General features: G+C 38.8%; 3 protein-coding genes across 4 annotated transcripts; 2 read left to right on the forward strand and 1 right to left on the reverse strand.

The window, feature by feature from the left end:
* Window positions 1–2,896: 2,896 nt before the first annotated feature.
* Window positions 2,897–5,727, reverse strand: Tbca (Tubulin binding cofactor A). Of its 2 annotated transcripts, XM_028315342.1 has the most exons (5): window positions 5,431–5,637; window positions 4,315–5,090; window positions 3,985–4,171; window positions 3,613–3,844; window positions 2,897–3,349 (listed from the first exon to the last, which is right to left on the reverse strand). In XM_028315342.1, exons 2-5 carry the CDS (start codon window positions 4,909–4,911, stop codon window positions 3,265–3,267), a joined length of 1,101 nt encoding a protein of 366 aa, XP_028171143.1. In that variant the 5' UTR covers window positions 4,912–5,090; window positions 5,431–5,637; the 3' UTR covers window positions 2,897–3,264. The 2 variants fall into 2 exon arrangements, with proteins under 2 accessions (XP_028171143.1, XP_028171144.1); XM_028315343.1 differs by lacking the exons at window positions 2,897–3,349; window positions 3,613–3,844; window positions 3,985–4,171 and having other exon boundaries at window positions 4,764–5,090; window positions 5,431–5,727.
* A 1,814-nt stretch (window positions 5,728–7,541) lies between these two features.
* LOC114360599 (myogenesis-regulating glycosidase) lies at window positions 7,542–12,405 on the forward strand. Its single transcript, XM_028315345.1, has 9 exons — window positions 7,542–7,639; window positions 8,137–8,283; window positions 8,968–9,135; window positions 9,355–10,015; window positions 10,098–10,290; window positions 10,440–10,549; window positions 10,767–11,022; window positions 11,437–11,593; window positions 12,153–12,405. Exons 1-9 carry the CDS (start codon window positions 7,615–7,617, stop codon window positions 12,338–12,340), a joined length of 1,905 nt encoding a protein of 634 aa, XP_028171146.1. The 5' UTR covers window positions 7,542–7,614; the 3' UTR covers window positions 12,341–12,405.
* A 2,065-nt stretch (window positions 12,406–14,470) lies between these two features.
* On the forward strand, window positions 14,471–21,062 carry LOC114360598 (myogenesis-regulating glycosidase). Its single transcript, XM_028315344.1, has 9 exons — window positions 14,471–14,578; window positions 16,064–16,192; window positions 17,135–17,341; window positions 17,544–18,204; window positions 18,369–18,561; window positions 18,668–18,777; window positions 18,885–19,158; window positions 20,178–20,334; window positions 20,734–21,062. The coding sequence occupies exons 1-9, from the start codon at window positions 14,554–14,556 to the stop codon at window positions 21,000–21,002; spliced, it is 2,025 nt and encodes a 674-aa protein (XP_028171145.1). The 5' UTR covers window positions 14,471–14,553; the 3' UTR covers window positions 21,003–21,062.
* The last annotated feature ends 1,072 nt before the right edge of the window (window positions 21,063–22,134 follow it).

Raw genomic sequence — 22,134 nt, forward strand, 5'->3', positions numbered from 1 at the left:
CCGCGCGACTGTTGACATTTATTTTAAAAATATGGCCGAGTTGGAATACTGTATAGATAGTATTACCGTGCGAAACGAGAACTTTCTTTCGAAATTCAAATCTCGGTATGCGCTCGGTATGCAAAAGTCGGGGGTGTCGCGAATGTGCCGAATGGACGTCTGTGCCCAAATGTTAAAAATGACAAAACTGATTGCATTTGAGTGACCGTCATTTACGGTCAAATTGTTCAAAAACTAGTCAAATTGTCATTTTCAGTCAGTTTGATTTGAAATGAAAATTATAGTGTATTAAACTAGCTTTTGCCCACGACTTCGCTCGCCCGAAATTTACGTAACAGATCATTATGATTATTAAAGTTTCAAAATTATTTACGTAGTTTTAAATAAATTAAATCTACTAATCACAAAACAACACACATTTTTAACCTATTCCATTCACAAAGTATTTTGTTTGTCTAACTAAATAAAAAAATACAATCACAAAACTAGATAGAAATTTCTAAGTAGGCAGATGTAATTAAACTGGGTACTGTAGGTGGGCAGCCCTATCGCATGTTGTCATACTGTGACGTACCGCGCGACTGTTGACATTTATTTTAAAAATATGGCCGAGTTGGAATACTGTATAGATAGTATTACCGTGCATCAACGCTCTGGTACGGACTAGGCAAACGCGGGGAGGTGTGCGGGTAAAGGAGAGTCGCATTCCAGTCAGGTGCGCAGTTATCTCAATCGGATTGTATGGATGAAGTTAGGAAGTACGTAGCTTATTTTAATATGTGGTGGTAACCGGCGCTTGCCGTCGTGCAATACTGTGTGGTGTTTGATTTAAGCCGTATTACCTCAGTGTGATGTACGGAGCGAGATTACTTGATACTTTTGATATTCAAGTGCGAGTGAGAGGAACAAGGTCGACATATTTAAAAAGGGAAATCTGATTTTTTCAATTTGTTTTAGCCTGACTGTAAAGTTCAAGCAAGCTATCTCGCTCCCACGAAATTGTGTTAGAATAATCTTTGTATTACACATAGGTGATTCTACGACAAACCTAGTTGTAACGAAACCATAGGTAAATTCTCCGAAAACTAGTTGTAAACCGCAAATTATAGTTGTAAGATGTGAGCGGGTGTGGTTTTTACGTGTAATTTCATACTAATAATCCAGAAATTGGACGCGACGAATAAAAGACTTGAATATGCCGACTTGAGATACACTTTCATTGTAACCCATCCCTAAATACAAAATTTTTGACGAACAAAATTAATTAAACATATCCTCTGAACAATATTACGCAAGAAGTAAAAATACGAGCACTATCCTACATTACCTTTGTTTTGAGATAGATCTTAGATAAATTTCTATAATAATATAGAAAAAACGTTTACGATTTGTATAAAAAGTTTAATTAAGCATTATAAATGCAATTCAATTAATCACATCATTACAAAAAGGCCGCAGTTACATAAAATTGCAACTCAATTTTACCCTCAGAATACGGAACAAACCAGAAACCGTCAACGGGCGTAAATGTGTATTCATATAAAGTACTCCAAATCGCACTACTTTGACTTTAGAGCAATCAGTCAATGGCCGGCGCGCGCATTGTTTACATATCCGTCAGATTGACACTTTATAATTAAATTATGCCGTCTTGTGCCGTTCCAACATGTAAGAATGCTACTGGAATTACGAAGAAAGTGCATGGGATCATGTTTTATCCGTAAGTAGCACATTTCCAATTCATTTTAATTAAATAATAATTTTCAAAAAAAATCACGGTTGTATTTTGTAAGTGTTGCCACAGGTCAACGGAATATTTTACCCTACTTTTTTATATTGAATTACATTTGTCTACTTATAAAAAATTCACGCGTTAATTTTGTTAGCGTTACCACAGAATAATGGAATATTTTCCCCATCCTTTTTGTTTTAATTAGTTTTTAGTGTAATTTCATCCATGACATGACAACCTGATTAATTAAATTATAAGTGCCACTTGTGGTCTAAACTGAATAAATATTTTTGATTTTGATTTGATTTCAATATATTGAATTAATTTATAATATTACTCCCTAATAATGAGGAGATAATAAATTACTATCGTGAATTTCATACTTTCCCATTTATTCAAAAGTAAGGCATTGGTATCAACAGATCAGCAGCAGCAATATTTGTATATTTAATAATAATTTTAAGTAATTAATTATTGCTTACATACTTACTCTGATTTTTTTTCAGGATACACAGCCAGAGTTGCCTCGCAATCAAATTTAAGTATTGGTGATGTTTTTGATTTGGATTCTGTTTTTGACTCCAAGAAAAGTTAAACTAAAAGCACTACTGCGCCGTAAACAAATGTTTTGTTGTCGATATGTTTACATAATAAAGAACCTTAAGTTTCTTTTTTGTTTTACTTGGCATTCTAAAATTTATATTCGACTTTTGTAATTGACTTTTAAATAACATATTATACCTACATAAAATATAGTACATATATTACACTATTTAATAGAAATAAATAATCATCTTACACTTAGTTACTTCGGAGTAAAAATTAAATTCATAGGTAGGTAGGTACTATCTATGCCTATGGCCAGTCATGTCGTCTCGTTCTATCGCAAAGAATCACCATTTGATAAGAGCGAGAGCAAAAACGGAAATGGATAGTTAACACTGGCCGTGTGTACTTATTTCACTTACTTATTTTTTACTTGTTTAACATCTCTTTAAAAAATTACATAATTTTACCCCAAAAATGGGGGTGTCACACGGCGCTAGTAACACTAAAGGGGGTAGAGGGGCGCGGGAGGGGAAGTATTTTGGACACAAGTTGCCGCGTAGAAATGTTATCGAACACTCCTTCTGGTTTGTTCTGTATTCTGAGATTTTACCATAAAAATAATACTTTACAATCAATAGAGGATATCACCATTCAATCAATATTTTAACAAGCATAGAGAACTGAAGGTAGTATAAAATGAAGATTGACACCTTAATAAATGGAATCTACCATAAAATGATGAATCTCTAGTCTTTGTGTTGGACTTTGTCCTGAGCATAAGTATCAAATCAACCGTTGAAACTATAGCAGGTTGACATACTTGGCAAACAAAGGAAAATATAAGAAAGAGCTCACCACATACAATAAGCCTCCTTATAAAATCGTCAGACCATAGCGCGGGCGCTCGTTTTACTTCGCGCATACCAGTAAACAATTTTATTGTATTTGAAAGGGTACTTGATGGCCAGTAGTAAATAGGAAATCTATGAGTCTGCTGGCTTCGCTGGCACCACCCAGCCAACAGGAAGAGGGGACCCTGTACTGTCCAGGAATTGATCCCATTGGCATCTGGAAGGGTAAGGATACAAGGTAAATATGAAATTGATTCAGATTTAATTTCAATTTTAATATAAATGTCATAAAAAAAAAAGCAAATTGTTACATAGCAGATGAAATAACACTCAGTGTTTCATCCCACGGGTACGAGTAGAAACGCGCAATATATCGCAACTTTTGCAACTATACTCATGTTATGAAAATAATGGCAGTGCAGTTTATGGTGCATTTCTTTTACCTTAAATATTTTATAACAAGAATAGCTAGTATTTTACCTGACGGCAACAAATCTCTCCGCATGCCCATTGAAGTCCACTTGTGGGTTTGCAGTGGAGTCCCCAAAGAGAGCTCGTTTCCACTTTCTCAAATTAGAAGTCATTTGCTTCTCCATTTCGTTAGCTTTGGCGGCTTTCTGCTCATCACTGTCTTGCTTCAGTTTATCGCGGAGATTTTGTTCTTCCTTTTCATAACTGATTAGTTTTTGGCCCCAAAGCAACTTTAGTTTATCTGAAAGGTTTTAAAAACATTAAATAGATCCAAGTCAAACTACTAGGTGTACAAACTGTTCACAGTGTAGACTTGATCATACCAAAATCTTCCCACATGCAACACATTAAGAATCTTCAAATAAACAAGTAATTACTTACCAATTTTGCCATCAAATTCTTCTGCTTCTTTTTCTGAAACATTTTCCCCTCGACCTTTGGCTGTGTTCATTCTTGCTTTGCGCAATTTCTTTAAAGCATCCAGTTTAGCTATGAACTTCTTGGCATTATGTTTCTTCCGTAACACCTCTTTCAGGATTACATCAGCTTGAAGTTTTGCTTCTTCTTCCTAAAATATTATGTTAAAATGATGATTATGTGAACGAACATTCATTATTTTATTACTATTTGAGACCAAATTTTACAAATAATGACATTAAAAAGTTAAATTGATTATGTTATTTTGCACAATGAAATTTGTTAATTACATACCTCTTTAGCCTTGACAACAGCATCCTTTATCTTCTGCAAGTTCTCATCAATCTTCCTCGATTTCTCTTCTAATTCTTTGATTCTCTCTTCTTTAGCCCTCTTTAGTTCTATGTTACGTCTCTTCAAGCGCTGTCTTTTAGCAGTTCTCTTTGCTATAGCCTTTCCTAGATTACTCATGTAAGTAGTTTTAATTTCTGAAAGTGATTCTCTAACAAATGCCTTCTTCAACTTCACCTCTTCAAGTTCTGACCTCCATTCCTCATCTGAACAGGAGTCTATCTTGTCAGTTAGAAGATTTTCTCTGTCTCTCAAATCATTCAGAGTCAAAATCAAGTCTCGAAGTTTACTACGGACTTCAGATATTGAGACTGCGTTTGTTTTTCTTTTTATTGGAACTTTTGGTAATTTTCTTTCCATCTCTTTTGCGCACTCGTTATCTAACATTTCTAATGTGGGTGCAGACGGAGAAGGAGGCGGCATAAAAAATAATCGAGGGGGCGGCGGCGGCGGCGGGGGCACCACACCCGGCGGCCTCATGGGTTGGAATGTATGGTGATTCCCACGAAAATTATTATAAAAGTGATGGTTATTCGACATGATTGCAAAAAATATATGTATAATACTATATCAATAACTAGAATTATGACGAAACAGGCTCGGGCAGCTGGCACTCAGCGTCTTTCAACACTTGTTGGGCAGCAATATAATCTTCGTGCTCTTTGAGGTCCTGTTCTGTTTCAAGAGTATTTTTTAAGTCTGCAAATGCTTTGACAAGTCTGAAATTGATGGAAAAGTTATTATTTACCGCATCAAACAATACAAAATGAGTCATGAAAAGAGCCTGGAATCTATTGTTCATAACATGATGACTCATGATGACAAACTTAGATCAATAAAGTCAAACATCCACTAATTTCCTCTACTAGAGTTTTTATCATGACTTTATGTAAATTACTTTTATTATTTGCAATAGTAAATAACATTTTAACCTTATAAAAAGTAACCTAACCTCACAACATCTGCTTTAGCAACGAGAAATTACATTGGAAATACGCAATATAAAGCTAATTAGTTAATGTACACTTATTAAACAGGTTAGAAACTTTAACAATTTACCTTCTTTGGCAGTCCGGGACCATCATCAGAGACTCTTGGAGCACTTCTTCTTGCTTTCTGATGTCATGTTCGTCTTTACCCTCGTCCTTTAACTTTTGTACCCTATTCTTCTGTTGCTCTGCCTCCTTTTCATACACCACTTTCTCCTTGGCGATGCGCTTCACTACACCCGTCTTTATTTTAATTTGTCGAATCCTAGGATCTGCCATTGCAATTGCAAGGATAAATTGCCGCTTCGCTTCGTTCGTCCACTTTTGTTTTTTTACAGCAGAGCCAGCAGAGGGTAGGTGACAGATGGTGCAACCAAACGTCAATGTCAAACAGCAATTTTATTATTAGACCGTCCAGTCCGTATGACACACATGACTTTGAGCCAGAAAGCCATTATTAACTGGAGGTGCTTTATTTAAATTACCCCTCCATTTTTAACCCCCGATGAAAAAACGACACGGGATGTTTATTTCAGTGAATTCTATTATAAAACTAAATAACTCAAATAAGTAGAATGAACCATCGACAAAAATATGAACTCACTCTCCGCATTTGTTGGTATATTATGCCTTCTCCATTGTAATTTTGATAAAATTACCCCTGAAATATACCCGCGAAAAAATGTTAAATTTGGAAAACTTAAAACCTAGGCATAAAAGTTTTTCATTTCATGAATATTTCCTGTTGAATCACCTAATTTTCTTGAAAGGCTTGAATTGCCAACTAAGTAAATGTAGTAGCGGGTCAATATAAGTAAGTACAGAGAGATTTTCTGTTTTAATTCGTAGTTAATAGTAATTACCTATGTAAGCCAGCTATTTTAATTAGTAAATACCTAAATAGGTAGGTAGAAAATACCTTACGTAACTTTTAAGTATAGATATTCCAAACTTGTATAACTACTCTTGAGATGGTATCTTATCGCCATGGTATTTTGTTAACAACAAGTTCCTATTTTGGTATTTAGTAACCGTTATTGTTTCAGTTTATTTTAACACCACATCCCACGACTGTATTCGCATCTTAGCTTGCTAGCTAGCTTTTGCTTGCTTCTTCTTTTCAAGCCAAGAAGTACTGCATCAAGCAAGACCATGATTTATGTCTTTATTCATTCGTCAAGTATACTCTAGCTAGAGTCTACTGCTTAGTACTGTAACATCTATCTAGCTAGGCTATACAACCAGTCAAAAATTAATTTTGTTTTTGTATTTACGAAAGACTATCTTTTCAAAAGTGTGTACGATAAAGTGCCATCTAGAAAAAGTGTACCTACCATTGCATAACTTTTTTAACGTAACTAACACAGGATGTTTCACAATAATTTCAATGGCTTCGATTTGTTTTTTATTCTTTGTCAGAAATGCGGTGCAAACTTTGAAAAGGTTTGGAGATTTTACAATAATTGGACTTACTTACTGGAACATAACTGAGACGAAATTTATTTATTTATTTATTTTATTTGGTTTACCAGAAATTGTTACATTAATGCTTACACAGTATACATACAGCCATAGTGGTAATAACTGAATGCACAATTAATTTAAGGGAAACACCGCATGCAATATATATTAGTAAGAAATGCTACCTAAAGGCGAAAACGATCAAACGAAATGCTACCTAGAGGCTACTGCTAAGGGTGGGCGGGCATGGGTCCCGACTCTCGTGTCCCCAACTCATAGGACTCCTGATGCCATTGGCTGGTATTTAGTAGGTAAACCCTAGCGGGAGCCAGTAACATATCCCATTAACTGTCTCCCCGGTTCTCCCTCTCCTCCAGGGTAGGTAGATATGCATATGCAGTGCCTGATGGGACAAAGGGTAACATGATCTCAATAAATGCAACTGCCAAAATACAACTATGGCGATACCGGTGATCTCTCACTTTTGGCATCGGAGTACAGTGTTTGACAGAAGTTTTACTAAAGAGTACAAACTGGAATTGGAAGTCTCACATAACTAACGCCAATGACTCTACCTAACTACGTGATTAGTGGATATCGTAGAAAACGGCGACCACAACGTACCTAATGACTTAGCACAAAACGAAATAAAAAGCATCCCCCGCTAGATTGTTTAGGGATTTAAAATAAGAATTTATCTGTCACTATCGATGTCCTCTGTCGGATAACCGACGATACGACGAGATAAATAGACGAATCACCAGAGCGCGGGCGCAGTGGCCGAGCGAGCAACATGAAGTGGTTCTTATTTTTGGCAGGTAGGGTTAATTTTATCTTAATTAATTATTTCACTGATTAAGGCCCAAAGCCCAAGTTCACCAACAAACGGTTTCAGTTAAACAAACCTATACCTAAGTACCAATTTAAATATACTCGTAGTACTTCTGATCTAATGAATTCGATTTTTCCGTTTTTGGAGCTTCTCATCATGTTGAAATAACGGATTTACAATTACATACCTACTTACTATAAGTTACTATGAAATATTAAATACTATTTCATATCAATGACAGTAAATTTTCCCCCAGGAAAATGAAAAAGCCCATGTATGGTTAGGTTTCTATTGGCGGTCAAGCTGAAGGTCCTGGCTACACGGGAGTTGCAGCGGTCGGAACGAGAGGATTCCTACCTCCCATATAGTAATTCATATCTTCGAATGCATGCCTGAATCCCAAGTCTAAAATTTATCCCTCACACCATTGACCCCAGCAGAATCCAAACCCACAACTGCATCTTAAACTTATTTTGTTCCCAGGAGTTTCGGTGGCGCTATGCGCGGTGGCGAAGCCCAACAAGGCGTCCATAAAGGTCCCTGTAAAGTCCTCCGTGAAGGCCACCACGCGCGACTTCTTCCTCAATGAGAGGGAAACCGGCGGCCACTCCATGGTCGTGCTGACCAGCAGTAAGTATACCTTCATTTATCAGCATCATTACAGGTTCACTACCATTATTTTTATCTATGTGATTAGATGTAATGTAATGAGAAGTCACATTTATGTTCTTCTGAATAGCACTGAATATTCAGCTATGACACAATAGGGTCTATTGCTGACCATAGCGCGTTATCAATGGTAGCTACACAACTTTATTGATCAGTATTATTAGGTCTCCAGATTACGCGAGTTAACCGAAATGTCATGTCACTTCAAATTACCAAGAGGTAAGATCAACAATATGATAGCAGTACCTAAGTATTTAATCTCCCGCAGAGATGTTTGCCGGTACTTGAGAGATAAGATCTTTTTTGTTCACACCCGCAATGGTATTTACTATTTTATCAATAGAAAAACCCTTTGACGTGTAATATATCTATAAACACGTGATCGTCACATGTCTGAGTGACTAGGTGGTCTACTATCAGATAGACAGCCTAGTCACATCAGAATAATCTAGCTAGTACAATAACTTAGCTTCAGAGAATCTAATTCAATAGTATAATATTGTTAACATGAAATTAACTGCATTACGTTTCCATATCATATCATATCATGTCATAATATCTATATTCTCCACTCAAGAACCATGCCAAATTACAAATTCATGAAACATAAGAAGTTAACTGATAACATTAATGTTCTCTTTCCAGACAAAGGCAGCATCATCCTCGGGCACGTCGGCCGCAAGGCAGCTCTACATGAAGAGGGCGTGACCTTCGACATGGAGGCGGCTCTCGATGAGGCCAGCGGCGGATGGAAGGTGTCCGTCTCCTGGGAAGGGCCCAGCGACAAGATCTTTGAGGACTGTTACAACTTCAGTAAGTTTTATTACAACTTCAACAAGCACTACACTTCCCCCACTTTTTCTCAGCACCAGCCCATATTATGTTGTCCCGAAGTGGTGGTAGGGCAAGCTATATTTGGGACGTGTATAAGTGCCCTGGAAAGGGCCTATGTACTGAATAAACTATTTCATTTCATTTCACTATTTATTCTAATAGATAAATATCTACAATAACCTAATTCTTTAATTACAGGACACAAAGAATGGTACGGAGGCCCTGAACAGAAAGAACAGATCTGGCCACTCCAGAAGAGCAAATTGGAAAAATACTCCATGATCTCCAAGGAGGACGACAACGCAGCCGTTTCTGAGAGATACTGGCTCAACTCCGCCGGTTACTACTTCTACGTTCACCCTGAAGCTCCTCTCTTCGTTGACTACCACAACGTAGAAGAAAACCATATCTGCTTCATCTCCGAAGTAACCGCTCCTTACTCCACCAAACGCACCCGTAACGTCCTGAAATACGACATCTGGTTCTTCGACGATCCGAAGATAGCTCATCAACACGCCGTCGACACTTACCTGGGCAAGCCATCTGGTATTCCCGACTACAGAATGATCCAATACCCAGTCTGGTCTACCTGGGCGAGATACTCCCGAGAAATTGACCAGGATCTGCTCTGGAAATTTGCAAACGAAATCGTTGACAACGGATACCCGAATGCCCAGTTCGAGATTGACGACTTATGGGAAATCTGCTACGGTTCTCTGACCGTTGACGAGAGGAAGCTTCCCGACTTGAAGCAACTGATTCAGGACATCAAGTCACTGGGCTTCAGAGTGACTATCTGGGTGCATCCGTTCATCAACAAGGACTGCGATCCTTGGTACTCGGAAGCTTTGGAGAAAGGGTAAGATACTTTGGACAGTAGATTTACCGTTTTCAATTCTAAATTAAGGAAATCAATGCCTAAATTTAAATAAACTTTCCAGATACCTAGTCTTGAATGAGGAAGGTAGCCCCGACACCTCGTGGTGGAACAACAACGGCTCCGTTCCCGGTTACATCGACTTCACCAACCCTGAAGCCTCTAACTGGTACACGCAGCGCGTCCAGAACCTCATCGACACATACGGCATTGACAGCTTGAAGTTTGACGCCGGAGAGTCTAGCTGGTCTCCTCAGGTAACACGTTAGCAAAACAGGAATTCTTCTTCTCTGAAATTGCCGTTCCCAGATTTCGGTCTTTTGCTCCATAAAAGACTTTGAATTTGAATTAAGGTACAATATTTCGATGTAGGTACTGTCTCTAATTCCTGTTGTTCCACATTTAGGTCCCCGTTCAAGATGGCGACATCGACCTTCACCCCGGTCACATTGTGGCGGCGTACGTACGCGCCGTGTCCCAGTTCGGGCCCATGATCGAAGTCAGGTCCGGCATGAGGTGAGCAACCCTTACTGTTGAATTATGAGGTCACCATAAGCACAGCTTATCTGGAAGGTCATAAGGCGACCCCCTCGGCCCTCATACCTTACTTTAGCAAGCATGAAAAGGGTGGTTCTAAATCTATTTAAAGTCTGTAATTTTATGATTCAAGTGTTTTTTATCCACAACGAGGAAGCTCTTGGCCTGCTTTGACTTTAACTTTTTTTTAACTTAGGACCCAAGACCTGCCCGTCTTCATCCGTATGGTCGACAAAGACACGTACTGGGGCTTCAACAACGGTCTCGCGACCCTTGTCACCACCCTCCTGCAGATGAACCTCAACGGCTACACATTAGTACTACCTGACATGATCGGAGGCAACGGGTACAACGACAAGCCCAGCAAGGAGCTGTTCATAAGATGGCTGCAGGCTAATGTTTTCATGCCCACGCTGCAGTACTCCTTTGTGCCGTGGGACCATGATGAAGAGGTAAGCTTGAAGTCGGAAAATATCTTGAACATGTATCATTGGTGAAGTTATAAGTTTTTATGAGAGTCCAAGGTTCAAAGGTTTTTCATCCTTGGCTTTGAGGGAGACCTCTCGATCCTCAATTCTTTAACTGATATTTTTGTGCATGAACTGTTTTATAATTTTTCTTCGTTTCAACCAAACGATGTCCACTCTAGAACCAATACCACCTCCAAGGGTTTCCACAATAAGTCCACCAAGTGGTAGCTCTACCAACACTACGTTTTCCGGTCCGTCGTCGGCCGTCACCACTTGAGAACTTTTCGCCACAACGGCTATCAGTTCTACGAGCTATGTACTGCCCACTGCCACATAAGTGTGACAACTACTAATCATTTCTTAGTGCAATCTAACATTCCATCGGTTTATTTCCAGACCGTAGAAATCTGCCGCAAGTTCACACAGTTACACGCGGACTTCGCCGACGCGATCGCAGCCGCCATGGAAGCGTCAGTGCAGAATGGCACGCCTGTCAACGCGCCTATCTGGTGGCTGGACCCTACTGATGAAGACGCACTACCCATTTGGGACGGTAAGAAGATCAATAAACCGTCATCAAAACAGTTCTTTCACCTTCATTCTTTCATTAATAAAAAGCTTGCCTTCAAAATTCATAAACCTCAAGGAATGTTGAGGTTTATGAATTTTGCAACCCTGACTAACGTAGGCAGTTACTAAAATTCTTCGGCTGGGCACATGATTGAATGATGCGGCGAAGCGCCTGTCAGTCATCTCAATTAGGTACTTAAGGGTTGAAGACCATGACCATAATATGGTATGGCACTAAAACACTAAAAGTCTAAGTTGCACCACCTAACTTTGACCTAAACTATAACGATAACCGGTGTTTTTGTATGGAGTTTGACCGTATGATTTTTGACGTTTGTCAAAGTTAAAGTAAGATGTTGCAATCGAGCCTAAGTTTGGAAAACTAGTACCTACTTCTTACGTTTTCCTAGTCTAATGCCCAGTAGTAACAGCCCACATAATAAAAGAAAATACCATTATTAGAAAACTGCTTTTCCTATGCACCTTTATTAAGAAAACTAGGAGAAAACCAATGCGTAAAAAATATAACCCTATCTTTCCAGAATTCCTGCTCGGAGAGAAGATCCTGGCTGCCCCAGTGATGGAAGAAGGCGCAGTCTCCCGCCACATCTACTTGCCCACTGGTCTCTGGAAAGACGGAGTCTCTGGCGAAAGCATCCAGGGTCCTATCTGGTTGATGGACTACCCTGCACCTCTTGACACCTTGCCTTATTTCGTTCTTGAAGACTAAGAAGCTGTGTCTACTCTTTTGGTTTTAATTGAGAGAGGTGTTGTGTAAATAAATAAGTTATTTATTAAATCTGTTATTTTATTTGACGTCTAACACTTCAGAAACATTAGGGCTCTAATATTTCAACTACTATCACGATGGAAATGAATAACAAGAAGTATGGGTTTTAATGATAAAGGATAAAAGATTTTTGAGATGGTGTAGTATATACTCATGTAGTAAGTTTCAATATAATTAGGAACAAAGAAAGTGAAATGTTTGTACATAAATAAAGTCATAAAAATTATGTAGGTACCCATTTAACATACTTCACAGTGTAGGTTGTACCAGGATAACCAAAACTTGCCGTCGGCTAAGAAATAGCATATAGATTCAATTACAAACCGTTACAAAACATTATATTTGGCTTTTTATGGCCTAAAAAGGCTTGTCAAAAGACCTTCATTGGCGCCCAACGTGAGGCAGCGATAGACACAGTCCGACACCATTTTCAGTAGAAGTTTTAGCATTGATTTACTACTTTTTGGAATAAAAATTCAATTATCCAATAAGCAACTTTAAAGAAAATTGAATCTTAAAAACCTATGTACTCTCTATGTATTGTTAGTTAGCAACCTAATGGGAGTTCCTAATAGAAACAGATTAGGTTATCGCCGGCTGATTTGTGCATTTCGTTATCAATGTAGAACAATTGTAGCGCTAAATCTTGCCCAAGAAGAGATATCCCTTTCAGCCCAGCCGAACACAATTGTGACGTTAGTTTAAAGATAAATTTTGGCGGTATTTTAAGACGTAAGTGATCGGGCCCACAGCCGCACAATTGTGACGGATATGCTCTATCTATTGGTGTGAGTAAGATAGCCAGCAAGCGCCGCGAGATTCAAATTAAAACGGGTTCATTTTGCCGTTGTTGTTGTTTAGGGTATCGCTGCGTGTGAGTGATTCTAATTACATTAAAATTATGCCATTGCTATGTTATTATTGTGATTTATAGTTAATTATAAACTGTTTTACGTAACAGTGAATAGATTTGTTTGTATTTTTGGTTAATTCTCAAGAAAAAGTGTCACAGAAGTAAAAAGTCACAATTGTATCACTGCGGGCCCAACTACATACTACATTGCAATGGCTAGATAATTTTTTTTTCTTAATTACGATACAATTGGGGAGTTACTGGAACAGTAAGATATGGAAGATGTTCATGGGGCATGTGTGCAAGATTAGAAGATTCTTACTCCTCCAAGAATGATGCTCCACTCTCGTCTTTGAGGGCAACCCCGAATCAAAATGACGGCAAATGGATAAAAAAAAAAGATTTCGTGGCAAGACTACTAGTCAAGCTCAAGATAATTAAAGTAATGAACAGCCCAAATCATTTGCGGAGTACTTAGAAATTTATTTTAATGGCGATCTGTTTGTAATGTTTGCTATCGCTGCTGAGCAATATTAAATGGCCGAAAAAGGCCAGCAAATGAAATCGCAATGTAGATCTAATGAAATTAAAATAATCTTTGGGGTTCATGAGACTATGAATTGCATTAAATGCCCTCGAATAATTTTTTTTTGTATTGTGACTTTGAATGAGTTGGGCCCACTATGATACAATTGTACGCCCCCTGAAAAACCATGAAAACAACATAGTACCACTGAAAATGTTCAATTTTCATTTTCTCTGATCCCCAAAGATATTGAATATCGAGTTCTTTTATTACTACCTTGTTTAGTTTCGTCGTGGGTCTGAAAGGGATATACCTTAAATCTAGAGTCGTTAGTCTAGATTTGGTACTTATTTTATTACAATGTAAAGTTTGACTGAAATGACATTCATGGAATCGTTAACTTTCCGTTAGTATTTAATCTACTTTTGGATGAACCCGTAAAACATTAGAAATGAGAATAAGGAAATGATGAATTACGAAGATTGTCAAAAAGATAACGCCGTAGACTGCTTCATTTAAAAAGAATGACAAACCACAAAAGCGTACCAGTAGTTAGGATTTCTAAAAGTTCGCGGATTTCACAGCTATTTCTGTAAATCTAAGTGTTACAAGACTTCTTTTCGTACAAGAAGACAAACTTATCTTGGCAATCTCCAAGATACGGCTGAGCCCTTCAGATATATCCCCGATCGATACGAGATGACAGCGTTATCGGAGTTGGAGGAGATCGATACCGGCACATAGCTCGACGGTGCGGCGGCGCAGTGCACGAAAATGGCTGTGTGGAGGTCTTTTTTAAGTGAGTCATTATTTATTTATTTATTTATAACTAGCTTTCCGCCCGCGGCTTCACCCGCGTGGAATTTTGTCTGTCACAGAAAAACAATATCGCGCGCGTATTTGCTCACCGTTTAGACCTACCCTGGACTACGGCAAACATTTTAAAACCAAAATCAGCTCAATCGGCCCAGCCGTTCTCGAGTTTTAATCAGACTAACGAACATCAAATCATTTTTATTTATACAACAATAGAAGATTATGATTTATTTACTTCCACAAAACATGGGCAGGCCTCCTACTAGGTGGACCAACGATCTGGTGAAGGTCGCGGGAAGAGCCTGGATGCGGGCAGCGCAGGACCGTTCATTTTGGAAAACTTTAGGGGAGGCCTTTGTCCAGCAGTGGACGTCATTTGGCTGAAACGAACGAACGAACGAAGTGGCCTTCAAATCGCACTTCATCATAACAAGGACTTGTAAATTGCATTAGAACAAGATGCCATCAAGGAATCTAAACGATTTAGCTTTACTTTGTAACACCGTATAGTTTAATAAGTGATGGATCCATTTACTAACTTTATCATTTTAAACATTTTATAGACAATGAAAGTAAAATTAGGTCTAATTAGCGATTCTAAAACTTTTTGACACCGAAGCCCTCAAAACAAGCTGAATAAATCGCAGAGTAAGTAACAATTATTCCTGTAATGAATTTACGTATTTCATTATTTACCCTCGAATCCGTTTGAATTTATAAGCTATCCTGAGGTTTCTGATATTCCCAGGACCTTACTGTTGGATGATTTATTTATTCTGACTAATAAAAATCTCAGAAATACAAATACGAAACAAAGAATGTGGAAATTCGAAGTGAATTGAATTAGAATCGAACTGAAAATCATTTCAATAGCTAAGTATGTCCACATATCTAAGTGACACAGTTGTCGAAGAGACACATAAAACCACCCTGTATATCGTATCGTATCGTAGATTGGTCCAAATGATAACCATATTGTTTTTGGATCTTTATGTCGTGTTCCATTAACAGATTGCGTATCAACCACTCTTAGATTAAAGATCGGTACCGACTGTGACGCAACATCATCAATCACGTAGAGGATTTGTTTGTGAAAACAAAAAATTGGGATCAAAAAATCAAAATCAAAATTATCTTTGCTATAGTTTTTAGCTAGATGTGCCCTCTTCTGTACTATCGGCAACAGTGTTAACTGCCCATTGCCAGTCATGTCATCTCGTTCTTTGAAAGAATCACCATTTGATTAGAGCGAGAGCAAAAACGGAAATGGATAGTTAACAGTGTGGCCGTGTGTACATTGCATATTGCTCTTAACCTGATAAACCCAAAACATACATTTTTTGTGCTTCAGACGGAACGCTGAAACCACACTACTATCTAAACTCAATCACACAGAACCACAGGACAAAATAAAAGATAAAATTAAATAACATACATAAGTCTAAACAGTAGCCCTCTTTGCTTCCAGCGCTAATGACGCTGGCTGCGCGTGCGCACCCAGCTCTGATCCTCCCGGAGCACACGCGGGCCAACGACCTCACACTGTCACTGGAGCCCATGATCACGGGCGGATTCGAAGTCATCTTGATCAATGAAGGTATTGTGCACATGCTCACCAAAACAATATTGATTAAGCTTAAAAAAAAGAACAGACCTAAAAAGATTGAAGGTTTACTTCAAGCGAGATGACAGGAAGCTCCGATGCTGCTGTACCAAATATCCACTTCACAAAAGAAATTCTCCCACGGAGACTTGTCTGTTTCTGATTTAGATCTACTAGGACAGTCTGCTTATATATGCTCTATTACCGCAATCAAGATTCTAACACACTTCAGAATTACTTCCACCCCATTAAATTACCATGAACCGTTTAACATCATCTTAATACGCCAGAATAATAAAGCAAACATCGCAGCACAATCAAAAATTTACATAACAATGCAACAATGCCAACGATAAGGCATGGAAATCAATGGAATCATTGAAATGTGATGTAATCAGTTAGCCTTATTATAATTAAGTACCAAGTTTTAGTACTCTAGAAATAATAAAAAAACTAGAGTCATACAATCGTACTTCTTACTACGTCAATAAAACAGCGAGCAGAAAATTGTCGGCGAGTTCAGGGTAATAAAAATGCAATCAATTTGCTGCAAGCTGCATTTGTTGTATAAAAACCAGACAGCAGATTTCTGACATTTAATTAGACTGGTGGTAACCCACTCCTAACACAGGTCATGGATTTAGCTTAGCTGGAATGAGAGTGCTCTACAAATTACTAATAGGTAATCAATCATATAAAAAACATCGGAGTCTGAAAAGCGATTCAGATAGAGCATTAGACAAAGACTATGAAATTCTAGTAATATTGTGTTCAAGAATGACATAATACTATGCAAACTGGGAGAGACTTATGACATTAAATTCGCAATGCTGATTGCATGCATTAAAGATTGTTCCCTCAGTAGCGAATGATTATGGCGTTTACTTGAAACATTTTAAATGACCCATCAAATTAACTGCTGTCATTAATCCCCAGATGACGAACGCAAAGTCCTCTCTCACATTGGTCGCACCCTCTTCGGGCCCTACACTATCGAGGACATCGAGGGCGGCGTGGAGGTCCACTTGGGCACCGCCAACCTGACCATCCACACGGTCTACGACCAGGCCACCAACGCGAGGGGCATCAAGTTCAACTGGGACGCGCCGGCGAATACCAGACTGGAAGACTGCATTGACTTTGGTAAATAATCTTTTGATTCTTCTACCATGTGTCAAGTGAGGTCACAATCAGACTTCAGAGTACCTTTTGACTTTAAACTCAAGACTTTTGTATTGAAAGATTTCAATCTCACTAGATCGCTATGGCGTGTAAAATACATGAACTTAATAAAGTAGGTACTAGCTTTTCTACCTTGTTACTACAATTATTATGTATTTTCCAGGAAATAAGCAGTGGTATGGTGGCCCCATGCAGATCGACCAGCTGTACCCGATACAGAACGCCCCTCGCACCTATTCCGCTTACGTTTCCTCCGAGAACAACAACGGCGCTATCGTTGAGAGATACTGGCTCAACTCAGCTGGGGAATACGTCTACGTCCACCCAGAAGTCCCTCTATTTGTCGACTACAACAATTTACTAGCTAACCATCTCTGCTTCGGTGCCCAAATCATAGAACCCTACTCAACAAAGAGAGAACACACTCCTCTCTCCTATGACATTTGGCTACTGCCAGACGTGAAATCAGCACACAAGCACGCTGTCGCCAACTACTTGGGTCAACCTTCAGATGTCCCGGACTTCAGGATGGTCCAACACCCGATCTGGTCCACTTGGGCTCAATACTCGAGGGACATCAACGGGAGCAATCTCATTGAATTCGCTAACGTAATAAGGGAGCATGGATTCAACAACTCACAATTTGAAGTGGACGACCTATGGGAAGTGTGCTATGGATCTTTGACAGTAGATACCAACAAGTTCCCGAACTTCACTCATTTCGTGGAGGAGATTAAGGCTCTGGATTACCGAGTCACGCTTTGGGTGCATCCGTTTATCAATAAGGGCTGCGATCCTTGGTATACTGAAGCTTTAAATAATGGGTGAGTCATTCAGGTTTCTTTTTACTATTCATAATCATTTATTGCAACTTTTTCTTAAGCATAGGTGTAAAATAACAAAAGCCCTAAGAGTTATTAAGAACTCTATGATGATACGAGTATACATACGTCAAACCTATGTTTAATACAACCATGATCTCTTTCAGATACTTAGTTTTAGATGAGGCTGGAAGCCCTGAGACCACTTGGTGGAATAACAACGGCACAGAAGCAGCTTACATAGACTTTACCAATCCTGCAGCAGCGGAATGGTGGTATTTGAGGGTCAAGAGTCTCACGGACACTTACGGCATTGACAGCTTCAAATTCGACGCTGGAGAGAGCAGTTTTGCACCTCAGGTAACTTAATACTCTACTTTAATTGAAGATATTTGAATTATGAAAATGTTCCTTTAAAATTCAATCCAGAATTTTTTCAAAAGCATATGCTAATAATCTATTTCAGGTTTCACAACAGACTGGAGACATAGACTTACAGCCCCATCACATAGTAGAAACGTATGTGAGAACGTGCGCAAGATTCGGCGGTATGGTTGAAGTTCGAGCTGGCTTCAGGTAAAAATTTAAAAGATACAATAATTTAAAAGTCAAAAACATTTATGCTATGATAGAAATATCCTGACCATCAGGGAAAACAATTGAACAACTCCTATTTCCCTCAGAACCCAAGATCTGCCAATCTACGTGCGAATGGTAGACCGGGACTCCATCTGGGGCACCAACAACGGTCTGCCCACCATCGTCACTACCACTATCCAGATGAACCTGAACGGGTACACCCTGGTCCTACCAGACATGATTGGAGGCAACGGGTATAACCTAGACCACGAGCAAGCAGATTTACCCACGAAAGAACTGTTCATTCGATGGGTCCAAGCCAATACGTTCCTGCCGGTGATGCAGTTCTCCTTTGCACCATGGAACTTTGATAATGAGGTGAGAAACTAAAATATAAATTAGCCTTGCCCTTACTTATCCAGCAAACATGGAATAAGAGAAATTACTGGCGTTTTCCTTTCTACTACAATCGAAGTAAATGAAACATACGTCCAATGTCCATCTTTACATAACTGTTTTGAAATTCAGTTTGTAACGGTGAATTCAGTGAATTTTCAAGTGTTTACAGATGTCTGACATATGTGTCACAATGATTTCCATCTCCGAGTGACTAAAGAAAGATAAGATAGGAACTAGTATTTGTAGGCACTACCTATTTATCATAATATTATCTAGTGCTCTTACTTTTAATGACAATGCAAAACAATGTGAAAACTTACTTGTTTCAAAATAAATTGCTAAATAAAATTCTTAGCAATGCGCGCGCGCATGGGCTACCTACTGTAAAAAAGACATCACGAGACAAACAAATTGAACAGCATAAAAACGTGTCAACTGCTAATTCCTACAAGTTCCAATCAGACGTATTACATTGTTGTTCTAATGCCGTAATTAGGGACACTCAATGTGATATCAATGCTGCATTCGGTTTTTATTTCAGCCAACATGATCGTAAAGTCATTGAAGTATCGTTTACAAGCTAGTTCACATGTCAGTTACACCTTTTTATCCAATTTGGTTACACAGATAATATCAAATACATAAACCTATTAAAGCCGCTTTTGGAAAATGTTTTCTGATAGATTTACTTATTTGTCTCACAATTTCAATGTGTTCAGAACCAGCTGAACCAGCCATGTTTTCACAATTTCATGTGACCACTATTTTCAATAAAGTCTTTCTTTGTGACCTAATCAAAACTAATCTGGTGAAGGTCGCGGGAGGTGCCTGGATGCGAGCGGCGCAGGATCGGTCTTTGTGAAAATCCTTGGGGGAGGCCTTTGTCCAGCAGTGGACGTCTTTCGGCTGAAACGAACGTACGAACGAATCAAAATGAGGCTCATTATTACAATGGCCTTACTAATGTCTAGTCTAAAATATGCCCAAATTGCTTACAGACGGTGGAGATCAGCAAAAAGTACACGGACCTTCACGCGGCATATGCGGAGAATATCTACGCAGCCATGGAGGCGTCAGTGAACCACGGCACACCGGTCAATGGGCCGCTGTGGTGGATCGCCCCGGATGATGAAAAGACCTTGGTCATTTGGGATGGTAAGGAAAAGAAAGACATTCCCATAACTAGACACTAGGTTGCATGGATTGCGCATTGTAGGAACGATAAGCCACATCGAATTTCAGATCTTCGTAAATGAATCAGAGCTAAATCTACGGAGCGTGTAGGATTTACACATAATTTGATTAACATTTGTGTGTTCTCACAAATGAGAAGAATTTTGAAAAAAAGCCACTAAATTGAGCACATTTACTGGACATCAATATGTATGTTTAAGTACAAAACAATAAGTGACATGAGAAAGGGAAAAAAGAAAACGAAGTTCAAAGTGATTCAAGCATGTGCACGTGCAATGACTGATCTGTGCTCAGTTGTAGTTGTATAAGTAAAGAAGATTCTTTCCTGCATTTAAAATAACATCAACATTCCCATTTCAGAATACCTCCTCGGCGAGGACATCATAGTGGCCCCTGTTTTCCAAGAAGGCGTCAGATCTCGCGACATCTACCTGCCCTCTGGCGTGTGGTTGGAAGAAGGAGACCCGTCTAAGCTCCACGTGGGCCCCACCTGGTTGCACAGCCACCCCGCACCCTTGGACACCCTGCCATTCTTCGTGAGAGAGTCTCCAAGTCAAACAGGCGCTTCTACAGCCCCTGCTATGTCTGTTCTGATGATTGTATTGTGTATTATTGTTGCTATGTTTTAAGTAAAAGTTGATCAAGTTAAGATTTAAGTAATTTATTGACGAATAAAGGTGTAATATTTGGAAATGCAGTTTTCCTTCAATTATTTTGCTCATCTATTGTTGAATATAAAGAACCAATTATTCATCTATTTGATTGCTAAGATCACGCATCACTAAAGGTCACTGGTTTTAAGAGTGGGGGGTGTGTTTGGTGTTACTGTGTCAGATCTTTGTAAGTCATTTTTTAAATTAGCGTCGGAAAATGCCTTAACAAAACCTTTCCCGTTTACCGTTTAACGAATTAACGAGAAACTGGCACAACACTAACTACCATTTACAAGTACCTACAAATGGAGCGCTGAATTGAAAATGTCAATGCGCAACATGCCAAACTCTACACGAATTGAGTCTTAAATTCTTATTTTACAACAAAAGTTTTGGCACTGAGGTACATAAATACGGTACATTACACAATGGTTATCCAAACTTTGAGAACCTATGCTTCAGACTTTCAAGCACCTTGACATTGAGATAGGGAATAGGGATATCGACTCTATCACCGTCAGTAAACATAGTAATTAAAAGTAATCAACAATCAGTAATTAGAAGTGGTTACTAGAATGTCTCTGATTGATTGGAGGTACTATTAAGTAACATGAGCTGTAAACAATTAAGTAGACAATATCTACCTACTTGCCTGACGTAATTGATTACGTAGTACCTGCCTTCTAGAATACAAGAAATGTCAGTTCAGGATATTTACAGGTAGATGGTCAAAAGGCACAAAGTAAAACGCGGCGTCTAGGCGTCTCTACTTGCTCGGTAAAGTAAAACTGAAGTAAGTATAGATGGGTAAGGGTAAGGTTAGATAAATTGAAGGAGAACGAGAAAGTCGATTTATCCATCTTGTAAGCATTTCCATGCTATTGCTTCGTTAATAACGTAGTTCGTAGGGGAGAGCGAGGAGAGTTGTAACAGAGGAGAGTTAACACATTGACGATTTTTTGGAACTTATTAACTACTAACGAGCTCGTAACAGTGCGCGCTTTTTAGTTCATGTCTCGAGCTAACAAATCGTCTCCTCTACAATACCTAGTAAAAGAAACCAAGTTGCACAGACAATAACGTGACTATTCCTACCTCTCGTTCCCAC

This window comes from Ostrinia furnacalis, unplaced genomic scaffold (assembly GCF_004193835.3).
Source record: "Ostrinia furnacalis isolate ACB-3 unplaced genomic scaffold, ASM419383v2 OfSCF5103, whole genome shotgun sequence".
Taxonomy (NCBI): Eukaryota; Metazoa; Arthropoda; class Insecta; order Lepidoptera; family Crambidae; genus Ostrinia; species Ostrinia furnacalis.

What these genes read in the sequence shown, in the direction of transcription:
- LOC114360599 (XM_028315345.1), top strand. Translation starts at nt 7,615, where the DNA reads ATGAAGTGGTTCTTATTTTTGGCAG. An exon ending in CATGGTCGTGCTGACCAGCA is followed by an intron (nt 8,284 to 8,967) that starts GTAAGTATACCT and finishes TTCTCTTTCCAG; the next exon opens with ACAAAGGCAGCATCATCCTC. An exon ending in TCGGAAGCTTTGGAGAAAGG is followed by an intron (nt 10,016 to 10,097) that starts GTAAGATACTTT and finishes TAAACTTTCCAG; the next exon opens with ATACCTAGTCTTGAATGAGG.
- Tbca (XM_028315342.1), bottom strand. Translation starts at nt 4,911, where the DNA reads ATGTCGAATAACCATCACTTTTATAATAATTTTCGTGGGAATCACCAT. An exon ending in CTGTTGTCAAGGCTAAAGAG is followed by an intron (nt 4,172 to 4,314) that starts GTATGTAATTAA and finishes ATAATATTTTAG; the next exon opens with GAAGAAGAAGCAAAACTTCA. An exon ending in AGAATTTGATGGCAAAATTG is followed by an intron (nt 3,845 to 3,984) that starts GTAAGTAATTAC and finishes AAAACCTTTCAG; the next exon opens with ATAAACTAAAGTTGCTTTGG.
- LOC114360598 (XM_028315344.1), top strand. Translation starts at nt 14,554, where the DNA reads ATGGCTGTGTGGAGGTCTTTTTTAA. An exon ending in ACTGAAGCTTTAAATAATGG is followed by an intron (nt 18,205 to 18,368) that starts GTGAGTCATTCA and finishes GATCTCTTTCAG; the next exon opens with ATACTTAGTTTTAGATGAGG. An exon ending in CATGGAACTTTGATAATGAG is followed by an intron (nt 19,159 to 20,177) that starts GTGAGAAACTAA and finishes AATTGCTTACAG; the next exon opens with ACGGTGGAGATCAGCAAAAA.